Source organism: Corythoichthys intestinalis, chromosome 17, assembly GCF_030265065.1.
Source record: "Corythoichthys intestinalis isolate RoL2023-P3 chromosome 17, ASM3026506v1, whole genome shotgun sequence".
NCBI classification, from domain to species: Eukaryota; Metazoa; Chordata; class Actinopteri; order Syngnathiformes; family Syngnathidae; genus Corythoichthys; species Corythoichthys intestinalis.
This window is the reverse complement of record NC_080411.1, coordinates 24,549,672-24,572,975: the sequence shown is the minus strand read 5'-3', so window position 1 is coordinate 24,572,975 and position 23,304 is coordinate 24,549,672. Positions and strand designations below refer to the sequence as shown.

Sequence of the window (23,304 nt, the reverse complement as noted above, 5' to 3'; positions counted from 1 at the left end):
GAGAGGAGGGGGCGAAAGACAGAACTTCAGTCCTTCTTTTGGGATCGAAATAATACAGTTGCACAGGAATTGCAGGTCTGTCAAGCTCTGGTTTTTCTTTTAGAAAGTCCATCAGACGTGTGTCAACTTTCTTTGTACGCCGTGTGGATGAAGTTGTGTGTGGAAAACGAACGATCTTTGAAGCAGAAGCTCCGAGAGGGGAGACGAACTCGCTGATTTGCGCACTACACGGACTGAAAAGTTTGACTGCGTGTCGACAACTCAGCGGAGTTCCCCTAAAGATCTTTATGTCGAGAATGTGTTGCGGATGTTGAGTAGTTCAAGAGAGAGAGAGAAGTAATCTTGCTGAGAGAATGGCGCTGAAGGCAAGGGTGTTGTACGACTTCCACTCGGAGAACCCTGGGGAGATCTCCATTAGTGAGAATGAGCTGGTGAGCTTGTTCAGCGAGGAGGAGCTGGAGGGCTGGTTGGAGGGGAAGAACAGCAGGGGGGACGTTGGCCTTATTCCAGCCTCCTACGTGGAGATCATCAGGGACCACATCACCTCCAACAATAACAACAATGGTTTCTCCTCATCCAAAGTTGGGACCACAACCCAGGCCACTTACTCTCAGCGAGGACCCGAAGCGGGGAGTGTCGGCAGCGGTGGTGGGGGTAGCTTCCACACCAGCCAAGGCAGCGATGACGACTGGGACGATGACTGGGATGACAATTCTCCAGCCACGGAGGCCCCACGGGGTCTGGGCACCTCACCCCCTTCTTTGTACCCGGTGACCACCTCCCTGCCGGCTAGGCGCAGTAGCTCTCTGCAACCTCAGGCCAAGAGCTCGGCCACGGTGGGGAGGAACTTGAACAGGTTCTCCACCTTTGTCAAGTCTGGAGGAGAGGCCTTCCTTCTTGGAGAGGCAGCTGCTTTTGTCAAAGACGGGGACCGGATCTGTGTAGTGATGGGCAAGCATGGACCCGAATGGCAGGAGGACCCTTACCCCTTCACTTGCACCATTGATGACCCAACCAAGCAGACTAAGTTCAAAGGCATGAAGAGCTACATGTCCTATGGCCTGACGCCCACTCACACCAATGTTCAAGTCAACCGAAGGTAGGACACACTTCTGCTTCTTCTTCTCACCACTCCCTCACGCCATTTAATGGGTGATGTTTCTGTGGCTTGTTCCCACCGTTGTTCTCAGCAAATGGCAAAACCAGAGTGTCGCCTCTTGGCCTCAGGAATAGCGCGTTTCCTCTGGAATTCCTCAGTGCACATTTCTCATTGTTTCTGCGTCTTTATTATTTTCTCCACCCAACACATTTTCTACACTATTCTCCCTGTCCATGAAGGAGTAGAGATACAGTATATTTTGCCTAACCTATGTCTACTAGTGTGGGTTTACCACTAGTGTGGGTTTAGTTCCCACTGAATGGCATTATGAATGTGACTAAAGACCATTTCAGTTCATGGGGTCATCCGCCTTTGGCCTGAAATCAGATGTGGTAGGTTTCAGCTCCTTTATCCTTACTAGGATAAATCCTAACTAGGATAAGCGGTACAAAAAATAAAATATACACAGTTGATTTTTTTTTTAATGTAATGTATGTACTGTATGTATGGACTTTCAAAATTCGAAACGATGCAAAAATGCTAAGCCAAGCTGTTCAAAAAGTGAAACCGTCAGTTTGGTTGTCTGGATGCAGGGGTGCTGGAAGTCACTCACAGCAGGGGGTGCTGAGGGTCTTTTTTAGTTTTTGCTATCCAAAAAACAGCTGTTTTGGTCCAAATTTGACCTGCTCGCGCGTTTTCTCCATACAAAGCGTGGACAAAGGCAGTACACAGTACACATGCATGCTGGATAGTTTACCTACTACTACTAGGCTACTACAAAGACAGCATTCTATTTCACCTACAGTGTGTGGTAGTGTTGTTGTATTGGAAATATAAGTGTCCGTGTATTACAATGCAAATCCCCGCAGCTAGACCCCCCTATGTCACATTGCACACAAATAACCAAAGGCTGAAGCTCATCTGAAACACCAAATAATAATATAGCTACAATGCAAACATGTCTTACCTATTTGAAAACACCAAAGTAAGATTTCCTTTCTGAAGTTCATGGTCTAAATCAGCTCACTTTTCCTCGCTGGGCACTATTATAGAACTAACATCGTAATCATCTACATTTTCGACCTAAAATTTGAATTTTAGAAATGATCACTTTTCTGGTTAAGAAAAAAAAATGTTTTTGCGCCATGTTAACGCCTCCTCTGTCAACCGTCAACTTTTCCGTTTCATTAGCGCTTTATTCAGTGTGACCCAGTAGCAAGCAAGGTGTCAGCTGGTGACCATGTTCTTAGCAAACAAAAACATTTTCAACATGTACATTTACCATAATTTTGAGACTATAAGGTGCACCTGACTATAAGCCACCACCCACCAAATTTGACACGAAAAACGTCATTTGTTCATAGATAAGCCGTACTGAACTACTGTATGAGCCGCAGCTGTCCTCACTGTATTATGGGATATTTACACCAAAATATTTTAACCGGTAACACTTTTTTGACAGCGGCATCATACGACTGTCATAAGATTAAATGAACCACCGCGAAGCTTTCAACCAATTGGCTGCAAAGCTTCATTGCTTCAAGAAGCTTCAGTTGGCCGTCACTGCTCCCTTGGGGGAGACAGTCAACCTCTGCTGCCACCTGCTGTCCAACATGCCTCCTAGCATGCATTTCAGCACTACAGATGTAAATAACAAGTAAAATTCATGTTCTGTGCTAATTATTTCTTCAGTTACTGTTCCAGTTGTTTCATTAATTGGTATTTGGTAACACTTTATTTGACAGTAGCGCAATTAGACAATCATAAGTACGACATGACACTGTCATGAGCATTAAATGAATGGTTACATCAGATGTCATTCAGTGTTATCCGCCAAATTATCTCAATTTTCAATGGATGTAAAAGATCCGAGCTTGACATAAATGGAGTTAGTGACATAATTTGCTGGATGACACTTAAAGATGTGTGTCATAAGCATTCAGTAATGCTCATGATAGTGTCATGTCATAATTATGACGGTCTAATGACAGTCCTATGACGCCACTGTCAAATAAAGTGTTACCTATTAACCCAAATAAACCAATAGACAAGACTAACCACACTATAGACCACACTGGACTATAAACCGCAGGATTCAAAATGAAGGAAAAAGGCAGCGGTTTATAGTCTGAAAATTACGGTAATCCCGAAAGGTAAATACGCTATCTTTTCAATGTGTTTTTTTTTTTTTTCAATTTTATTTTTGACAAAAATAATCTACGAAAACTTTTTTCTCTCTCCCCAACACTGCTGCAGCACCCTCAGCTCGTCACTTCCTGCGCCACTGTCTGTGTGTTTGATAGTTGTTGTTGTGTATTGTGTACTGTTATCATAATGATTCCCATTGACGCCACAAAGACACCTATGCCCAACAACCAAATGCCAAACACAACCAAAATTTAATATATTTTTCCTTGCCCCATATATCGTCTCTCAACAGTTTTTTTTTATGACAACACAGTGTTTTTTTGCCTCATGCTGTATCTGTAACTTAATGTTTAACTATTTACTCTTTAAATTTGGGAAACGAAATGCTGTATGAGTACTTAACAAAATTATCGAAGTATGACATAGCACTAAATGTTTTCATCTGCTTTTTTGTGAGCTCTATTCGTATAGCAACCAGGATTTTGTTGTCTTAGGGATTCAGAGCAGATGTTCCTAATAAACTATGGTGGAACTGCACACATTAATGACGTAATCAAAAGCATTCCAACAACTCATCGGTCGTTTGCAAACTTTTGAAAATCACAACCCATAAGTCAAAATGTTTCCAATTTGAGTGAAGAGGACTCAGTTTGGTGAAAAAGTGGCCATTGAGATTTGATTTTAGATACAACCAAAATCGGTATTAAATAGAGGTGTGACAAAATATTGAAATAGTGATATATTGTGATACTTTGTATCCCAAAAGGTTATCAATATGCCCCTGCCAAGAATCGAGATATCGTTATAAAAAGTTGTCTTTAAAAAAAAAAAAAAAAAAGAACAAAAAAGTTGCTACCAAAATCTACTACCATAATAGTGTCTCAGTTTACTCTAGGGCTGCATTGACTGTGCTCGAAGCCCAATCCATTTAGACTGGGAACGTTCGTTCATTCGAAACCAGAGCATTCACAGTCATTCCGTCCAATTTTCAGGGCATTTACAGGTCACTTGCTGTTCATTTTAGGGCATTTACAGGTCATTTACTGTTGAGTTTGAGTCACTGCCTAATCTTTTGGGTGATTCCCAGGTCACTTCCTGTTCTGTAACTCAAAATAAACAGGAAAAGACCTATAAAATACCCCCAAATCAACAGGAAGTATCTAAAAATCAGCAGGAAAATGACCTTAAATGGCCCAAAATTACCTCAGTGCCTGGCATTGGCTGCAACTAGCAACCATAGACGTTCAAACCATTTGAAGTGGGAGGGATGGGAGCGAATGAACGAATGTTCATTCGCTGCCACCCTCCCAGTTCAAATGGATTGGACGTCTACAAGTGATAAACTCATTTCAATTCACAGTAGAAGCTTGTTTTTCTGTTTATTAGTTGTTTGTAGAATATCCTAGAACGATTTCCTGACCAATGTATCGATCTTCGTTGTATTGCCATATCGTCAATCGTGAGCTTTGTATCGCAAATCGTATCGTATCTTGAGGTACCAAGAGGTTCCCACTCCTAGTCTTAAATATATCAAAGTCGAGTTCTTCCTGCTTCTTTTACATTCTGTGCTTGTTTGGGTTTTATTGGTGTACTCTTGCCTCCTCTATCATAAAATACAAAATGCATGTTAGTGTGATTGAAGACTAAATTGTCCTTAGGAGTGAAATTACAGTAAGTGGGAATGATTAATTGTCATCGTGCCTTGGTTTGGCTCTGGTATACTCGAATGTCAATGAGGATTGCTCGAGCCCACCTGTGGTGATAAGGTAGAAAAGCGCTACATTATTTAATACACATTCGTTGGCTAATAAAGGTGTTTCATTTACCACTTAGAACTCACAGCCATTTTATAACAAGTACACAAGTGGCTCTAAAGCAGTGGTTCTTAACCTGGGTTTGATCGAACCCCAGGGGTTCGGTGAGTAAGTCTTAGGGGTTCGGCGAAGGTAAAGAAACGCAGAGCCCTATTTTCGTACGCTAAATTAAATTGACGCAAAGCGGCTTTTTAAACTTTTTTTTTGGACTGCTTTGCTCCTAATTTACAGGCTTAAACAATTTCTTTTAACTACTAGTCCTCTATCTGATGGGAGGAGGAACTGGTTTGCTCAGTTGAAGGTTGACTCACACTTGGTATGAGGGAATACAACAGACCAATGGGTAGCGTGGTCTTAATTTTGACCTGTTTATAAAATATGCTTTCAAATGAGTAGAATTTTGAATGGGACCTTGCTAAATTATTAGCTTGCTAGCTTAGAAATATTGGTTTCACATTTTTAAAAAAAATGCTTTATTTTCTAATCCTGAAGGGTTCGGTGAATCCACATGTGAAACTTGTGGGGTTCGGTACCTTTAGCAAGGTTAAGAACCACTGCTTTAAAGTATTTAAAGTTCATGGCGGTAGAAAATCCACCTTATTCATAGTATTAGCCTTTCTATCCAGTGTGTCACTAATATCCACCATTTTCTCAACTTTTGCAGATACAAACACTTCGATTGGCTGTACGCTCGACTGGTGGAGCGTTTCCCAGTTATCTCGGTGCCACATCTGCCGGAGAAGCAGGCCACTGGTCGCTTTGAGGAGGACTTCATCTCCAAGCGAAGGAAAGGACTTATTTGGTGGATGAACCACATGACCAGCCACCCGGTGTTGGCCCGCTGTGACGTTTTCCAGCATTTCCTCACGTGTGGAGCAGATGAAAAAGCATGGAAACAGGGCAAAAGGAAGGCAGAGAGGGATGAACTTGTCGGAGCTAACTTTTTCCTCACAATCAGGTAAGAAGAGCTTCCTCGTAGTTTGATGGAGCTATAATCTATCATTGGCAATGCACAACAAATTCTTGTGGAAAGTCTTTCTGAATATATGTTTCCGGTGTTGCATTACGTCATGATTTTGTAACAGATGTTGAAGTCACTTTAGATTCAAACATTCTTCTTTCACGGGACGGCTATTGTCCTTCACCAAAGGAATTTTATCTGTTTTACTAGAGTCAAAGTCAGTTTGCTGAGTCAAGGTTTTAGTTAACAGGGAGAGGCCGATGTGAAACAGATAAGCATGTTTTTGTTGTAAAAGATGATGTCATGTTTGAAGTAGTTTCCAAATAAAGCTGCAACAGTTTCTGCTCAAGCATTATCAAGAATATGAAAATGTTCCTAAAAATGTTTCTCCTCCATTAAGCACACCCACTGTCCCGCTCGACCTTCAGGAAGTGGAGAGCAAAATCGAAGGCTTCAAGACCTTCACGAAAAAGATGGACGAGAACATTGTGGTTGTAAACACCACCATCAATGACTTTGCACGCAAGCAGATGTCGGGATTCAAAAAGGAGTATCACAAAGTCGGACAGTCCTTCAAACTTCTCTCGCAGGCATTCGAGCTGGACCAGCAGGCCTACTCAGGAGGTCTGAATAAAGCCATCTCTTATACTGGTGACGCCTATGAGGCCATAGGGGATTATTTTGCAGATCAGCCACGCCAGGATCTTGACCCAATTTCTGATCTGCTGGATCTCTACAGAGGACACCTGTCCAACTTTCCTGACATCATCCATGTGCAGAAAGGTCAGAAAATCCATGGTTTTAACGAGATCTGAATAACTTACACCCTTCCACCAGATGGTCTAGTTTAATTTGGTTCAATACTTGCTTTTCCACCACCAGCTGTGCAGGCAGATTCTCTGTACTTTAAGACAAACAGTATACATTTCCCTCTCCCATGTGACTTCATGTATTTGTTAAATGTTTTCGTTTTCTTCCAAAGTACCACATTCTCAAACACTTCACTCTTTGGCACCCAATCAAAGCATACCATATGACTACCCAAAAGAATGGCACACAATTGAACTGCCATTCCTTAAAAACAAGGCATCAAACCGCATAAGTTACCAGAAAGAATTATGCAAAGAAACGTCTTGGTCTTTGAATTTGTTATATTGCTGTTCATTTGGTTCAGTTAACCACACTCCGAAAACCACAAAAAAAGTTTTTAAATCTAGCTTTGCTATACGTTCATTGTTACGATTGACAATACTGAGACTCAAGGTTTTCCAACAAGTCTGTCGGCGTTAATTTATGTTAAACACTATTAAATAAATTAACTGCAGCTAAGATAACTAAAATTGTTAGGAACCTAGCAGCCATGTTTAATTTTTTCTCATCCAATTAGTCAATAAAATAGCAAACCTACTAATTAGTCTCTTCGCTGAAACTTAGCAGAATGAATGGTATTGAGCAAAGCACCGTCTGGCTTTGTAGCCTTTTTAATATGGCTGGTCTATGAAACAGTTTACTGGCAACACTTCCAAACCCTGCGACCCCCTAAGCAAGCATATCATCTGTTTTCACTTAGGGAATTGCTAAGTCAGTGTGAGGAGAAAACTTGATACCGACATTGAGAAAAGTTTGTTGTACCCCAGGTACCACAAGCACCGGAAGTGAGTCACTTGAAAACACACTACAAGCACAACAAACAGGAGTTAGCTTGTTGGTTCCCTGCAGTTTGGGAGGAGGGAGCCTCTGCTGGCACGCAAAGTCCTGACGTTTGCCAAACCTGGAGGCACTGTTTCTATAGTGCACTGAGCTCTGTTCATTGGATACAAAAGCAGCCTGAATGCCACTAGTTTCAATGACTGACAGCTTTCTCTGCCCTGAGTAACAAATACTGTAACACATACACTTTTTTTTTGTACTTTCTGCTAAAATGTTCAACGTATTACATGACACCACAGATGTTGACCTCATTTCAGACCAGGAATGTGGTCTCTGTTATTCCTGCTGTCTATGCTGCCAAGTAGATAAAATAGTGTATATTTATCCAAACTTGATAATTCAAAAGGCAGATTATTCAGAAGAGTGTAGACATTTACCAAGGTCAGAGAGCCATCGGCAGATAATGCGTACTATATAAAGGAAACATCACACGTCACCTATGACTGTTTCTATCTTTGAAAGTTTGGTTTTAAAATAGAACAGCTGTAAGTTATGGTCAAAAAAATTCCCCGGCCTCCTTAGTTAGGCTAAACCCCCAAAACAAAGTATGGTAGTGTATAGAAATATGAGAAACTCTTTCACAATAGTGGTGTCACTATTCAGGGCTGAATTTGAAGGCCAGTGACATCATAATCTTGAGTAACGGCAACCAAATTTAAAAATACAGTAAAAGGTCCTTGATTTACAATGCTCACATACCACATTTCAAGGCTGTAAATGTCCATAGCATCAGGGGTGAAAGTGGCTAGAATTTCTTGCTGGAACTCCCTGACAGAAAGGTCGCCACGGAGCCAGATGTTTTTTTTTTTGTTTTTGTTTTTCAAACCTAAAACCACAGAAATGAACCAATGAACCTTTTGGAATTTCTCACAGTTCTGCATAAAATCACCATCAAATGTGATCTGATCTTTGTAAAAATCACACCGATGAAAAAACAATGTCTGCTTTAACTAAAACCAACACAAATTTATAGGTTTTTATATTTTATTGAGGATAGTATGCAAACATTCCATTAATGATTGCAAGTTGTCCAGGCCCTGAGGTAGCAAAACAGCCCCAAATCATGATGCTCTCTCCACCATGCTTCACGATGGGGATGAGGTGTTGATGTTGGTGAGCTGTTCCATTTTTCCTCCACTCATGACGTTGTTTGTTACTCCCAAACAATTCAACTTTGGTTTCATCAGTCTAAAAAATATTTTGCCAAAACGTCTGTGGAGTGTCTAAGTGCCTTTTAGCGAACATTAAACGAGCAACAATGTTATTTTTTTTTAAAGTTCCTCCATGGAGTCCTCCCATGAACACCATCTTGGCCATGGCTTTACATTTAGTTGATGTGTGCACAGAGATATTAGACTGTGCCAGTGATTTCTGTAAGACACTCTTGGGTTCTTTTTTAACGCTGTGAGTATTCTCCACTGAACTTTTGTCGCTATCTTTGGTTGACGGCCACTCCTTGGGAGAGAAGCAACAGTGCCAAACTCTCTCCATTTGTAGACAACTTCTCTGGCTGTCGATTGATGAACATCCAGACTTTTACAAATACAAATATACAATCTGGGTACAAATCAACAATCCTTGATCGCAGGTCTTCAGACAGCTCTTTTGACCGAGCAATGATGCACATCAGACAATGCTTCTCATCAAGACAATTCCTACAGGGTGTGTGTCTTATAGTGGGCAGGGCAGCTTCAAACTACCCATCAGTGATTGGTCACATACCTGACTTAAATTGTTTGGTAAAAATTGGTTTCAATTGCTCTTTAAGTCTCCTTAGACAAAGAGTATACTTACTTAGTTTTCCCCCTTCTGTCATTGTTTGCATGGTCTCCTCATTAAAATATGAAAACCTATAAATGTTTGGTTGGTTTTAGTTGAAGCAGACACTGTTTTTACATCTGTGTGATTTTGACAAAGATCAGATCATATTTGATGGCGATTTTATGCAGAAATGTGAGAAATTCCAAAAGGTTCGGATACTTTTTCATATCACTGTACATTCAGAATTGTATTTTAAAGTAAAATACATGAACAAAATAGGTTCCATTGACTTACATTATGCACAGTAAAATAAAATATATTTTGAAGATAACACAAGCCTAACATAGGTAAATGAACAAAAATAAGTCCAAAGTGCACATAAACTAAACTGCCAAATATATCACATGTGAGACAAGCATTTCTGGACCTTATTGCGGTAAAATAATTTTTTAAAACCTACCGGTAATTGAGTTCAATCTCACTTTAGTTATATTTGTTTTACCACGAGGATTTTTTTAATTACGTTTTAGGACCACATAAAGCTTTCACATTGAAAAAATATGAATTTTCTGTTCATTATTTCTGGGGTCAGGGACTATAGGGTTGACATGATGTTCTGAACCTCCCCTATCAGAGAAAATAAGTCTTCAATCTTCAACTCTTTCCTTTCTCTTTAAGATCTGATAAATTTTCCGTTGCATTGCCCTTTTTTAATTGTATTAGTTCAACAAGCTTGTTTTTTTGTCCCAGAAAACGTGCATTTGAACCAATCAGAGCTAACTATCTATGCTGATTACATGTCAGTATGTCAGCCAATTGAACCGGCAACTGGAGTCCCAGCCGGAGGGATGTAAAATATTAAGTTAATTTCAGTAAAACAATCCATCCTAATGCTTTGAGATGTAAAAACATCTGTTCATCAGTGGTATTGGTGTTGGTATGTAAAACCTAATGAATAAATGCAGTGAGTATATTAACTATTGAATGATGCAATTCCTTATAGTCTCCATCCATCATCAATCTTTGAGGCTGACATCGCCAAGAAATCTCTCGGAAGCTTAGTTTAGCTAGTTTAACATGGATTGAGGCATGAGGCCTGAACATCCAGAAAATAAGTTGATTTTGGAGCTTCGCTCATAACAATCAAGCAGTCTTTTTGGCTCTGAATTTTTTCAGGTCTTTCAGTGGCATAGTTACATCTCAGATATGTAACTCCACAGCTAACATTAAACTGTGTAACTTGATTAAAGGCAAACATTTCTGCTTTTTTCTTGTGTTTCCATGAAGCTCCTGCTGAGTAGCACCGATGAGCTCATTTGCACAGTGCTATGTCAGTACTTTTTACTACCTCCACCAAATGATGGGTTTAGTCATGATCAGACATTTGAAGATTACAACATTACATGTCCCGGATATTAGGGTCTTCATCCCTCAGTATTTTCTGCTGAGCAAGATTGTGAGAACATCATAACCTATGTAAAACCATCTTGACCTAAATGTAGCTGTGCGGTATCAAACCAAAGGTTCAAAGGCTAACATCTGATTTGAATGAGGCCAGATTCCTGGGCCTCTTTTCCAATGTTGCCGTTGGACTGCAGGAATGCAAAATAGAGCAGTCTCTGGATTAGTTTTCCCCTCCTCCTCCTACTTCTTCTCCTCCCACCTCCATTTTTTCTCCCTCTTTGCTTCTTCCTTCTGGTTGCTAAGTTGAAGAGAAGCGATACAGACGTTTCCCAACCAGTCAACAGTACAAAGAACAAAGTTCAGCTTATCGCAGCCAGGAAGTGCGAAGTTTATTTCTTGTATTTTCGTGACTATAATTGACAAGAGAAAAAGATCGTCCAGTCATTCACTTACAACATAAATTCATAAAGGTCAGCATTAGTGTGAATTCTGATCTCTGGTTAGCGCTTCACTCTAAGGTTCCTCTTCTTATTTCCATCCTTCATGTCTGCCAAAAATGATGTACTTCCCCTTTAAAAGTTGAGTCACTAGACATTTTAAGGCATTAGTCAGCATAGGGTAAGTTAGGACGTCTGGGATGCAATGCAACTCATTCAACAGTTTTCATGCAGAATATATTTAACTAAATCGGTGAAAGTGACGGCCTTTTTTCTTGTTTGATGGAATCAAATGATCGATTTGATTATCATATGTACAAAAAGTAATGCATTGAAGCATAGACTTCACTATCAGTTGACGGGAGATGGGGTTGCTCCACAGGGGACCTATTTTGAAAAACTTAAAATTCAAATATGTTCAAAATCAAAACCAAAGCCGCTTAACTTAAAATGGCTACAAAATTCTCAGATTTTACGCTAGATGCACAAAAATCACCAAATGCAGAGATAATCACCTATATTTTCAGGATCAATAGCAATATTTAACATATAAGTTTTTGCCCGAAATAGGGACTCAATTGTTTTATATTTAGTGCAATTTTGACATAAGTTTACAACACCTAATAAATCACTCAATTTTCACAAAGGAAACTTAATACTTGAGGAAAGCATGCAGAATCATCTTAGTTTTACTCAACAAAAGCAAATTTTGCGTCTTTCTTTATACAATCACAGCTTATTTAGGTTAAATTCTGATGTCACTAGTTTTTAGATTGATATGTTATATAAAATATATATATATATATATATATTTTATGGACGCAGAAATGTCTAAATTACTAGTTTTTTCCCCCCAAAAACGGGTAGTTGGCCGAAAATTACCTGATTATTTGAATGTAAAGTTACGCTATTTTGTATGGATACAAAATCCAACATGGCGGCCATCACAGAACACAAGTAGGTTTTGAAGTTGAAAATTCTTGTAAATAAATGCGTAAATCCCGAAATTTCAATAGTTTTGAATGTAAAACAGTCTAGATTCTTAGTTTAAAGCCAAAAAAAAGTGCATTTATCATTCATTTTACGTAAATATTTCAACCTAAAGTTACGCAAATTTTTTCCATTCCTTTTTTTCACGTTTCAAAGTGAATACATGGTGCTATTATATACAACACTTACCTTGAATCCTTGAGCAAATCACTCGAGACACTTGCCTCGTATGCACCAAAACTTCCGTCTTGTTTCCACCTAAATTTGGCGTTAGAACGCAGCGTGTGTTTGAGTTTATCGCAGTAAAAGCTGCCAGGACGCCCTGCCTGGCCCGCTCCCATACGAAAGCTGTGGCGCAATGTCTGTAGGAGCTGTCTAGTCAACTGATAGTGAAGTTTATGACTGAAGCAATGAGGTTTTAGTACGTTTTGTTAATTATTAGGTTTTTGTCCATTACATATGTTTCCACTATTGTTTGAAATTTATTGTCATTCAAATGTGTCTCTTTTTTCCGCCTAGAAACAAGCACACATTTTTCATTTCCTCATAGATTCATTCCACACGAAAGCTTGTATGATATCAATTCATTTCCTTTCCAAATCAATTTATTTTTTGCCTTGGCTCCTAAGGATAAAAAGTAATGCCCCTCTCCTCCATCTTGCCCAAGGTGCGCTGACCAAGGTGAAGGACTGTCCCACACAGGAAGGTGAACTCCACGACCGCTGCAACATCATCTCGTGCGCCACGCTGGCCGAGATCCAGCACTTTCACCGCACGCGTGTGCGAGACTTTCGAGCACAGATGCAGCACCACCTCCGAGAGCAGATCGGCTTCTTCCAAAAAATTACGTCCAAGTTGGAAGACGCACTTCAGAGGTATGACAGCGAGCAGTAGGATAAGATTTTTTTTTTTACAGCATTGAGGCTGTGAGGAGAAATCTGGATTGGACTGGAGAGGAGATGAATTACTTCTAAGAGAACATTTCATCACACCCAAGGGGACTTGACATTATACACCATACCAAACAAAAAAGGCTAAATGAAGAGCAACAATGTGAGGAGGATTCTTTTTCGATAGCCCACTCGCATTTGACTGCGCGGTTCAATTTGCAATTTTTTTTGTATAGTGACCCCCTACCTACATAAATCATTTCAACTGGATGCTTTAAGACTGAATCTTTGTCCTTTGAATGGTATACAGTATAGTGAAAAGCACAAAAGCGCCAATTGTAACTTACAGTGCCTTGCAAAAGTATTCGGCCCCCTTGAACCTTGCAACCTTTCGCCACATTTCAGGCTTCAAACATAAAGATATGACATTTAATTTTTTTGTCAAGAATCAACAACAAGTGGGAAACAATCGTGAAGTGGAACAACATTTATTGGATTATTTAAATTTTTTTAATAAATAAAAATCTGAAAAGTGGGGCGTGCAATATTATTCGGCCCCCTTGCGTTAATACTTTGTAGCGCCACCTTTTGCTCCAGTAGTGTAGTGCAGAGGCCGTCAACCTTTTTGTCATCGCGATAAAGCTATTTCATGTTGCTCGCAGACGCAGAAGGTAGGTGGCACGACGCCCAAAGATGGACCTCGATGCGGTCCAACTGCCAAACATGAATGCATTTATTTTTAATTGTTGCACAAGAAACTCCCGTCTTGTATTATTTGTAGCTCAACACGACGGCAAACGAAGCACAAAAGCCGTGACTTTTATTATTTCAAGGAGGAGAGCGATATTTAAACATATGGAGGAAAACACTCAGGTGACTTGAAGTTTAACACCGAGTGTCAAGACACAGCTAGGAATGGCCACAGCCGGACTTCGTGAGGATTTTATGGGTGAAACACGGCAGCATAACAAGGGTCGTGATGCAGAAATCACAGACAACAAGGGGTGGTCGAGGCTTTCTTTTTCAAATATTTGCTCTTTTAAACTTTTTTTTTTTTTGGTCTTAGTTTTTATCGATTATTTATCATCTAAAATATCGGGGGAAATGCTACAGTAACAAAGAAAAAAAATACCGTATTGGCCCGAATATAAGACGGCCCTCATTATAAGACGACCCCCTCTTTTTCAAGACTCGAGTTTGAAAACAGACTTTTTGAACCCCAAATTATTTTTTTATACAGAAAATAATAACAGTACATCTGAAACAAATGATTATAACAATTTATTTGATAGTTTAAGCATGTTATTTTGCCTCATTCAAATCTTAATATCTGAACATTTAAATATGTAAACTAAAGAAATCACATTCGTAAATGAATCACTTCTGGTTTTTGAAATGTAAATAAACCAATCTATTGTGATAAAACAACAAAATTGCAATAACTGAATTAATCATCAAAGTGAGGTCTAACTGTAACTGTAGTCTTGAAACAAATCTGAATAAGGAAAAACATTGCCATAAAATAATGCAAACTGGTTCAGCTTGAGAGTAGCTGAGATCTGTCATGACGGAACATTACTCAAGTTCAGCATTCGCTTCAATGATATCTGGCGCCATCTAGCGTTGTGAATGGGTATAATGTCTAGACCCCGAATATAAGACGACTCCCACTTTTTTCGTCTCATTTCAATGCAAAAAACACCGTCTTATATTCGGGCCAATACGGTACAATTAGGCGCTAGTTATGAGGTCGATATCCGTGACCTATCTACAGACACAATTTTTTTCACTGTGACATAATTTGTTTAAAAGTTTCAAATATGCGAGTAAATAATTTTTTAAAGTCGTTTTCTTAAACTAAATATCAGATATCAATTAATGATTCTAAGCTAAAAATTTTGAAGAAAAAAAATATAATTACTTACCTTCTTTTCATGGTTGGCTTGAAACAAAAGTGGTTGCGCAGTGTCTGTAAATGGGGGTCTCCAGGGTAAAACAGACAAATTAAAAATACCCTAATTCGCCATGAAACTGCTTTGGCATATAGACTTATTGTTTAATCAAGCTTAAAATACAACAGTTTATTTTAAACAGGGGTGCAAGAGCAGAAACTGCTTTTTCAGCCTTGTCTGTGTTATCCGCCATATTCAAGTTTTGGTGAGAACATGGTTAAGAGACACTTTTTAAGCACCCCAACATTTGGCAAACCTAAACGGATATAATAATCTATCTCTCTTGTGGATTTGTACCAAGTGGTGGTCCGCGGACCGGTGGTTAGGGACCACTAGTGTAGTAGATTCCTTCACCTGACCTATGTGCAAACACGTGAGTTTAAATCCCACTCAGTGATTGTGAATGTGACCGTGAAAGGTTGTCTGGCGACAACCAGATAATGGATGGTCTGCTATGATTTTAAATATCTAACTTAGTCCTGTCAAATGGAAAGCAGATTTCCATAAAACAACAGTAACATTTTTCACATTGTGCAGATGCTTGCTAATCATTAGTCAGTGATGACATTTGACTTTAATTGATGAAACAGCATGGTTTGGCTGCTTGTTTTAGAAAACAGATCTGTTGTGCATGGTTAAAGGTCACAGGATATCATTTTGCTTTTACTCCCACCAGTGGGAACGGGTAGGAACACTTTAACAAAGAATGTCTGCCTCTTTGTTTCAAAATTTCTACTGGAACCTTCCAGTTAAACATTCAGTACGTTCTTAATAAATGATGTTATTGTTGATGTGTTTTACATTCTTTTAGTTAAATACTGTATTGTAATTTCAGGTTTGTTTTGACATTCCTGGGACTGGACCAAGTGATGTTTTTTTTAAAGGGCAATTGTAGTGCATGAGGTGCTTATATTCACTTTATCACAAAATGACAGTATTTCCATAAATAAATGGTTATAAGACATATTTCAATTGTGTCTCTATCTTTAACGCACAACTTTTCTTTTCAAGTATTATCATTGTTTTATGACCATTTTTAGCAACAGAATATACAATATGTGTATATTTGTTGTTATGATTGTGCTCCTAACTCTCCAAAGTAAAAATCTAAATCTGACATTGTGTGTCCAGTGACTGATATGTGACACCAGCATTGAAAGAAAGCAAGTCAAGTTACCCTTCATTATTTAGTCATGCCGCTTCCTTCTCTCTGCTTCCTTTTGATTTTTTCCAGGTTTAATAATAAGCCTTGCTTTCATCTCGTTACTCATGGTTTTCTAACAGAATTGCTCAGAATGTCTGGCTTCTGAGGTAGAATTGTTTGTCTAATTTGAAATATTTACATGACCAAACAAAGAAGCCTGTAGAACCACTCAAATATACAATCGTTGATTTATTTGTAACAAATGAACATTGTTTAATAACCCTTTAGTAAAATGTAATATTTTTCTAACAGGAAAAACAACACAACAACAGAACATTGAAGATTATATTCAACGAGGATGAGGGTTAACTTTCAGTTTGTTCACAGTTTGAGGTTTTATTAACACTACAGACATTTTTTAAAGGAGCTCTAATGTGCTTTATTTACAAACATGGAAGGTTGATTTTTGCACTCCAAACTGTTCGTAGGCGTGAATGTGATTGTTTGTATCTTTGTTACACACTTTGCAGCCTCTTTTTAGCATGCCAAATCAGCCTGTTTTGAAGCTTGTCTCACTAGGTAACTTTTGAACCTTTATAAAATATTTTCATTTCTGATGATATGTCGACTGACAACTAGTTGAATGACACCTCTATTAAATCGTGAGGGGGTCAGTATCTCTTTCACCAGCACTAATTAACTTTGAGTAGGGTGGCAGGAACCCTGTCACACAAAAAAACTACAAATGTGCGGACTGCCGTACGCCAGTGTTGTTTTCATCGACAATGACTAAAACGAAAATATTTCGTTGACGAACAATTTTTTTTCATGACGATGTCGAGACGATAACAGGCTAAAAACGTAACAACATGAATGCCAGTTTTCGTCTGACGAGACGAGAACGAGGTGAATATGCGCCATAGTTTTGTCACGTTTACACGTGCTGTAAACCCCCCACCCCCGCTCCAACTCACCAGTGTCCTCTCCAGGCTTGTTATGAAACACACACGGTAAGATTTGTTCTCTTAGAGAGAATATGCAATGTTGCTTTAGCCTTTAAAGGACTGTGCTGAGTGATCGTCACACACTAAATGCACTAAATGAATCTTGTAGCGTTAGCATAGCATTCATGTTTCTGTTAGCATTAGGTTATTGCTAATGGCAAGCATCCTGTTAAACTCTCAGACAACATTTTTCACATACAGTTCGTGGCGTCCACGTGGATATAATTAATTGAAAATAATGTACTGTTTTCCTGTTGAGTGTAGATTTGTAGATGCTACGATATGTGCTCATCTGTCAGTGTACATTCAAACTAGTTGGAACTTGTAAATCTTTATTTTTGTGATGAAATTTTCTAATTTTACAGACAAAAATATTGAGTATACGTCGACTAAAACCAGACGAAATTAGTTTCCGTCAGCAAAAACTATAATAAGACAAACATATGTTGAAATGACTAAAATATGACTAATACTAATAAGTATTATCGTCCAAAAGACTAGGACGAAGATGAAAATTAAAAATTCAGCCAAAAACAACACTGCTTTATGGAATACGTCACTTCCCCCTTTCCACATTTATTATAAAGACGGAAGTCGATGCGAACGCTTTTGCGCAAAGTCTGCAAAGATGACAGAGCAACAAAAGAGACAAAATGTTTTGTCTTGAGGAGGAAAAAAAAAGGGAGGCTACCAGGATACTTGACAATAGGCCACACGGTTGCTAACCGTCATTTGCTATTGTTTAGCCACAACTGAATTCATTACCTTATTACTATTCATCCTTCACACAGCTGCTGGAAACAGAAATGTCACTTACTCCATCAGCAGGCGACAGGGAGATCATGATTTTACAACACAGTGTGGGTGTGCGCTAGTCCTCATAGGAGACCCAGTCTTCCTTAAGGCAAAACACTACCGCTTTTGTCCGTCAGCGTCCCCAAAATCGACCAAAACTGCAAAGTTACCTAGTGTTGTTTTAATGCCAATAGCTACTACTCATCCCGCCTTCCCCTCAGCTGCAGTGTGCAAGTGTGGGTTGGCCTTACTACAGCAATCAGGGCAGAGCTTGTGTGTTTCTAGTGGCTACCCATAAAGAAAGTAATGGTTTCCCTTGTATTTTCACTTGTGCAGACAATGGTTTATCGCCAAGCCACAAAAAAATGAACTTGTCAATTGTGACATCATGGTGAAGCCAAAATTAGAACGTCTCGCTTACAGAAACATTTTCTTGCAAAGTCAGCTTAAAAAAACTTGATAATTTTACAGTTCATGATTTCGCAGTTACAGAATAATTTAAACTTAAGCAACTCTATCACTGCCACTGATATTGATAGGCGTCCAATTTTGTTGCTCTTCATCTTTCTGCTGTGAATTTAAATTAATTTGTCACTATTACACATCCAATCCATTCGAACTGTGAGGACATTAGTACATTCGCTGACATCCCTCCCAGTTCAAATGGATTGTGCTTCTATCTCATCAATTGCATCCAATAAATTAAAGTCACTTTTCCTGTAATGCAAAAACTGGCCAAAAAATCCAATACCTTTGTCTGGAGTATAGTGTATCTATGTCTGGAGTAAGTCTAAAATAGCTCTGCTGATTTTACTAAGCATATAAAGTGTAATTAAAAATGACTGATGAAGAATTAAATGTTGTTTAAGGGGCTTAGGGACGCTAATAAACAAACCAATATAGAGTAATTACATATAAATTAGCATGCACGTTTATTTCTAAAAATATATTTTTATTGAAAAATAAATCTTTTACAGCACACAGTAATAGATGCAGGCATTAAAAGAAACTGAGGGAAAAACATTTCACCGTGCATTATAAACAAGCAAAGGGTTTTCACATGAGATCTTGTCAAACATAAAACCAGAAAAAGCATTAGTTTGTAAATTTACTGAATTTAAAGTAGATTAGAAAAACACTTTTCACATTACTGCATTAATTAGGACTATTTTAGCAATGTACAGAAAGCATTTAGCCTCAATATCTATGTTTTCCCACTGAGCATAATTGGTATTCAGAATAAATGGAATGACTTTACCAGACTGAACAAATAGCTATTTTGACAGGGGTCACAATGCACTACAGTGTAAACTAAAACATCCTGCTTGAGAACAAAACTTGCTGTGTTATACAGTTTCTTCATTGGGGATGGCGTGGCTCAGTGGTAGAGTAGTTGTCCCCCAACCCAGAGGTTGTGGGTTTGATTCTCTGCCCTGATGAACTCGCCTATGTATCCTTGAGCAAGATACTGAACCCCACATCGCTCCTGGTGCTGCGTCACCAGAAGGTAGATGGCAGTGTAGTGTAAAGCGCTTTGAGCACCTTGAAAGGTGGAAAAGCGCTATACAAGTATAATACCATTTAAGTATTCTGGCTTTGGCTTGGTTTACGATGGTGGATAATCATATTGAATCACGCTGTACTGAGAGCTGTTTGCAATATTTTGTTAGCTTATTAAAATTTCATGAGAGGAAAATGTTATGCCTGGTGATGTAATAAGACAAGCCCTAAAAGGATTGGATTGATGGTTTGAAAATATTAAACGCCTAAGTATGATGCAATACAGTTCTATGAACCTGAGAACTAGGGATGGGTTTTATTTTGTTAGGTGAGGATACCGTATGTTTTTAAATAAAGTGTGACTAAAGGAACATGAAAAAATAAAATTAAGTGTGTCTCATTTAACAGCGCATAGTGTACAATTCTAAGGCACTGTTTATTTTTACAGGCTGACGGCCTGTCAAGTTCCCACTCATGTTGTTGTAGTCGTTTTTTGTGTTAGTGTGTACACTATCATTTTTATCTATTCCTCCTTTAGTCGTACACATATCTGGATGAAATTCGGAAGGTATGCAGTATTCCATGGCTCAATGCCCATTCAAATATTACAGAGTTTCCTCCTGATTAATTAATACTTAATTAAACCATAGGAAACGATGTCTATTTTTCAGTTAATTCGCATCAGATCCTATTGAAATTTGAACCAGATATTCTATCAAGCCTCGGAACCCAATTTCACTGATTAATTAGCATTTCATTAAATAATTATCCATTTTATGAGGCTCATTCCTCCCTTAATAATGGATGGATTGATCTGAAACTTCATTATGTATATACTGGAATGATAGCTGCAATAATGCTCGGAGCCCGATTTTTAAATTTGTATCCATGTTATTTTAATTAAAATCCAATTAATTTTCAAAGTCTTAAAAAAATGGTCGAGTTTGGTATCAAATCGATGTGAACTGATCACAGCCCTTAGCCTGTAGCAGCACATTAGTGCTTGTTTACTTACAGTAAAGCATTGTTTTGTCCTTCATGGTGGAGTACCGTGGAAGATTAAAACCCTGTGAGTAATTGACCCACCCGCCCTACAATTATGTACAATTGCCTACATATGACACAAAATACTGGCATTTTTCCAATCAAAAGTGCTAGAGCCCGACGAAATGAAGTGCTCGTATCACAATTCTGCTACAGCACACAGCAGTCTGAAGGTTGTGATGACAAGCGTGCATGCCCTCTACTGGCTAACTCATAAACTAAGTAACAATAAATCTGCAATTAATAAATCAGCCCTGATAAATTAAAAAAAAAAAAAAAAAAATGTTAAAGGGATACACTGATAGAAAGACTTGTAGTTCTTAAAAGATGAACATTATTATGAATTAAAATAATTTGATATTGAAACCCCTCTTGATGTTTTCGTTTTTATGCAATTTGTAAAATTAGTTTAACTAGTAGGTTGCAATTGTTGTTGACGTCGCAGGGCGGTGACGTCACATGGTTACGCTGTTTATGACAGCATCATAAACATATCATATCTGTTCAACCCTTTCAATTTGAACACGAGAGGAACATCAATGAGCATGACAGCACTGTCGATACTTGACAAAACGACCAGCAAAATAAAAATGAACAAGAAAGACTGGATGAGACGAGACGAGAGTAGGAAAAAAACAGTGTTCTGCCAAAATGTGCTACACCAGCGAAACATCCTACAAGAGGCGAATATGACACCCAAAGTACTACCATGCGCTTTCAGCTTGTTGCGTTTGGATGCATACAGACAGAACATGCAGAAAGTACTTAGTAATATCAAAAAGGGTGGTCTAAATATGCTACGAGACAAATATGGTCAACAGATCAACAATCTGCTTTAAAACTACCACAAGAAAACCAAATGCTTAAAAGTATGAGAGGGAAACACCTGCAAAAAGTATATTGAGGCAATGAAAAGGTAATAAAAGACTTAATAAAAACACAATTAGTAAGTACTCGCCGCTTTTAACCAACGAGCGCATGTGTTGGACGTCTCGCCGCATAGAAGGAATTACAGTAACCCGGTAGTATTCGTCGAGTGATAGTGACAATCTACGTCCTCACCCAGAGCGTCCATTGCACATATAAAAACATGGTGCCCTCCGTAGGTCAAAACATGTACTAAATATTATATTTTTAAATCAATGGCAATATTTTATGTGTTTCTAATAACTTATTTTAGTAAAAGAGAACAATTGTGGCTTATTAGAGCCTACAAGTCTTTAAGTCCGAGGTTCCCTTTAAATGTTCTCTGAGGATCGATAGATACTGGTTCCTGCTACATTGCTAGCAAGCTTCAAGACAATTGGTTTACAAATGACGGAGAAGTAGGACTTAATAAAAATTAACAACTACTTGTGTGTTGACTTGACAGGCCTTCACGTCATTTTTATTAGACAATACTGGCTTCAGCACTTATACAGCAAATACGTATTTTTATTAGGAAATAGAAGGAAAAGCGATCCTTCAAATATGCTAATAGGTTAATTCAAGAATAACAAAATGTAAATATACGGAAAAATGTATTTGAATTAAACCCAATACTGGTTGTCTTTAAGCGTTGCAATGGGAGATTTGGATCTGTGAGAGGTCTTGAATTCTACAGAGATGGCTGGTAATGAACTTCTACCAATAACTTTCTCCCTTGTGTTAGTTTCATAATGTCTCATATTCTCTTCACTGCTCGTAGCCTCAGTATCAAATGGCCCCCAGAAGGTCATACCTGGTGCCAGACTCCGCCTCCTGGGGCCTTCCGGTGCCCTCGGTGAGGTGGGACAGCTGGCCGCAGTGAGCGGGGTGACCATCACAGACGGTGCGGCCATGCTTCGCTCTGGTCTGCCCAAGAATGGGCTGCCCTCAGAAGGTAAATGAACTGCAGCGAGCTCCTGAAGGAGACGCATCCTGGCTTGCTTCTCTTTTCGGTGTCGGAAAACCAGGATCAACACCACAAGGATGACGATGAGGAGCAAACAGGCCAGCAGAGGCAGGATAATAAGCAACGGGTCCGAGGCGGGTCGAGGGAGAACCTCAACGTGAATTGGACGTGTATCAGGAGGCTTTGCCGGACCTTGTTCTGGCTCAGCGTGGGGGCGAGGCTGCGGGGGTGATCCACCCCCCCACATTGGTCCTTCCACACCACTCCCTGACCTGCTGCCATGAACCCCACTGCGAGTGTGGTTAGCCACACGGTGGTGAGATCTCTGCTTATGGTGTGTCTTATTGTGGTTCTTATGTGTCAGAATGTGAGGGTGCAAATCCACTTCCACCCTGTTGGATGTGGGGACCCCCTTTCGCCCCCCTCCTCTTCCCGCTTCCGTAGTGGTCTTGTTCCGTGTCGTCTTGTGTTCACTACTCGCACCATCCGATTTTTTCGAGCCAGTAGGCCTGTGATGCATGTGGTGGTGAGGTAAGATGGTAAAGTGAAGCTCACCTTTAGCTGGCTGGACGTTTCCAGCCTTCAGCAGGAAGACGAAAGAATCGTTGCGAGGCGTTGCGGGGGCGTGGCCTAGAGTCGTCGTTGGTAAGGATTTGTTACTCAGAGGTTGACTATCACTGTCGCTCAGCGTCTCCTCGATTGCAACGCGTCCTTGCACCACATCACGGAAAGTAAAGGACTTCAGGACTTCTGGGGCGCCTTTGGGGTCATAAGTCAT

General features: G+C 39.3%; 2 protein-coding genes across 3 annotated transcripts in view; one reads left to right on the top strand and one right to left on the bottom strand.

Annotated features, from left to right (window-relative positions):
* Positions 1-18,025, top strand: LOC130905398 (sorting nexin-18-like). Its single transcript, XM_057818758.1, has 4 exons — positions 1-1,099; positions 5,726-6,019; positions 6,423-6,805; positions 12,992-18,025. The coding sequence occupies exons 1-4, from the start codon at positions 354-356 to the stop codon at positions 13,216-13,218; spliced, it is 1,650 nt and encodes a 549-aa protein (XP_057674741.1). The 5' UTR covers positions 1-353; the 3' UTR covers positions 13,219-18,025.
* The window catches only part of LOC130905397 (chondroitin sulfate proteoglycan 4-like), a 35,348-nt gene continuing 29,346 nt past the window's right edge, over positions 17,303-23,304 (bottom strand). Inside the window, exon 22 of one of the 2 annotated variants that reach the window (XM_057818756.1) lies at positions 17,303-23,304. In XM_057818756.1, coding sequence (XP_057674739.1) covers positions 22,183-23,304 — 1,122 coding nt within the window. In that variant the 3' untranslated portion in view covers positions 17,303-22,182. The other variant, XM_057818757.1, reaches the window with a different exon arrangement.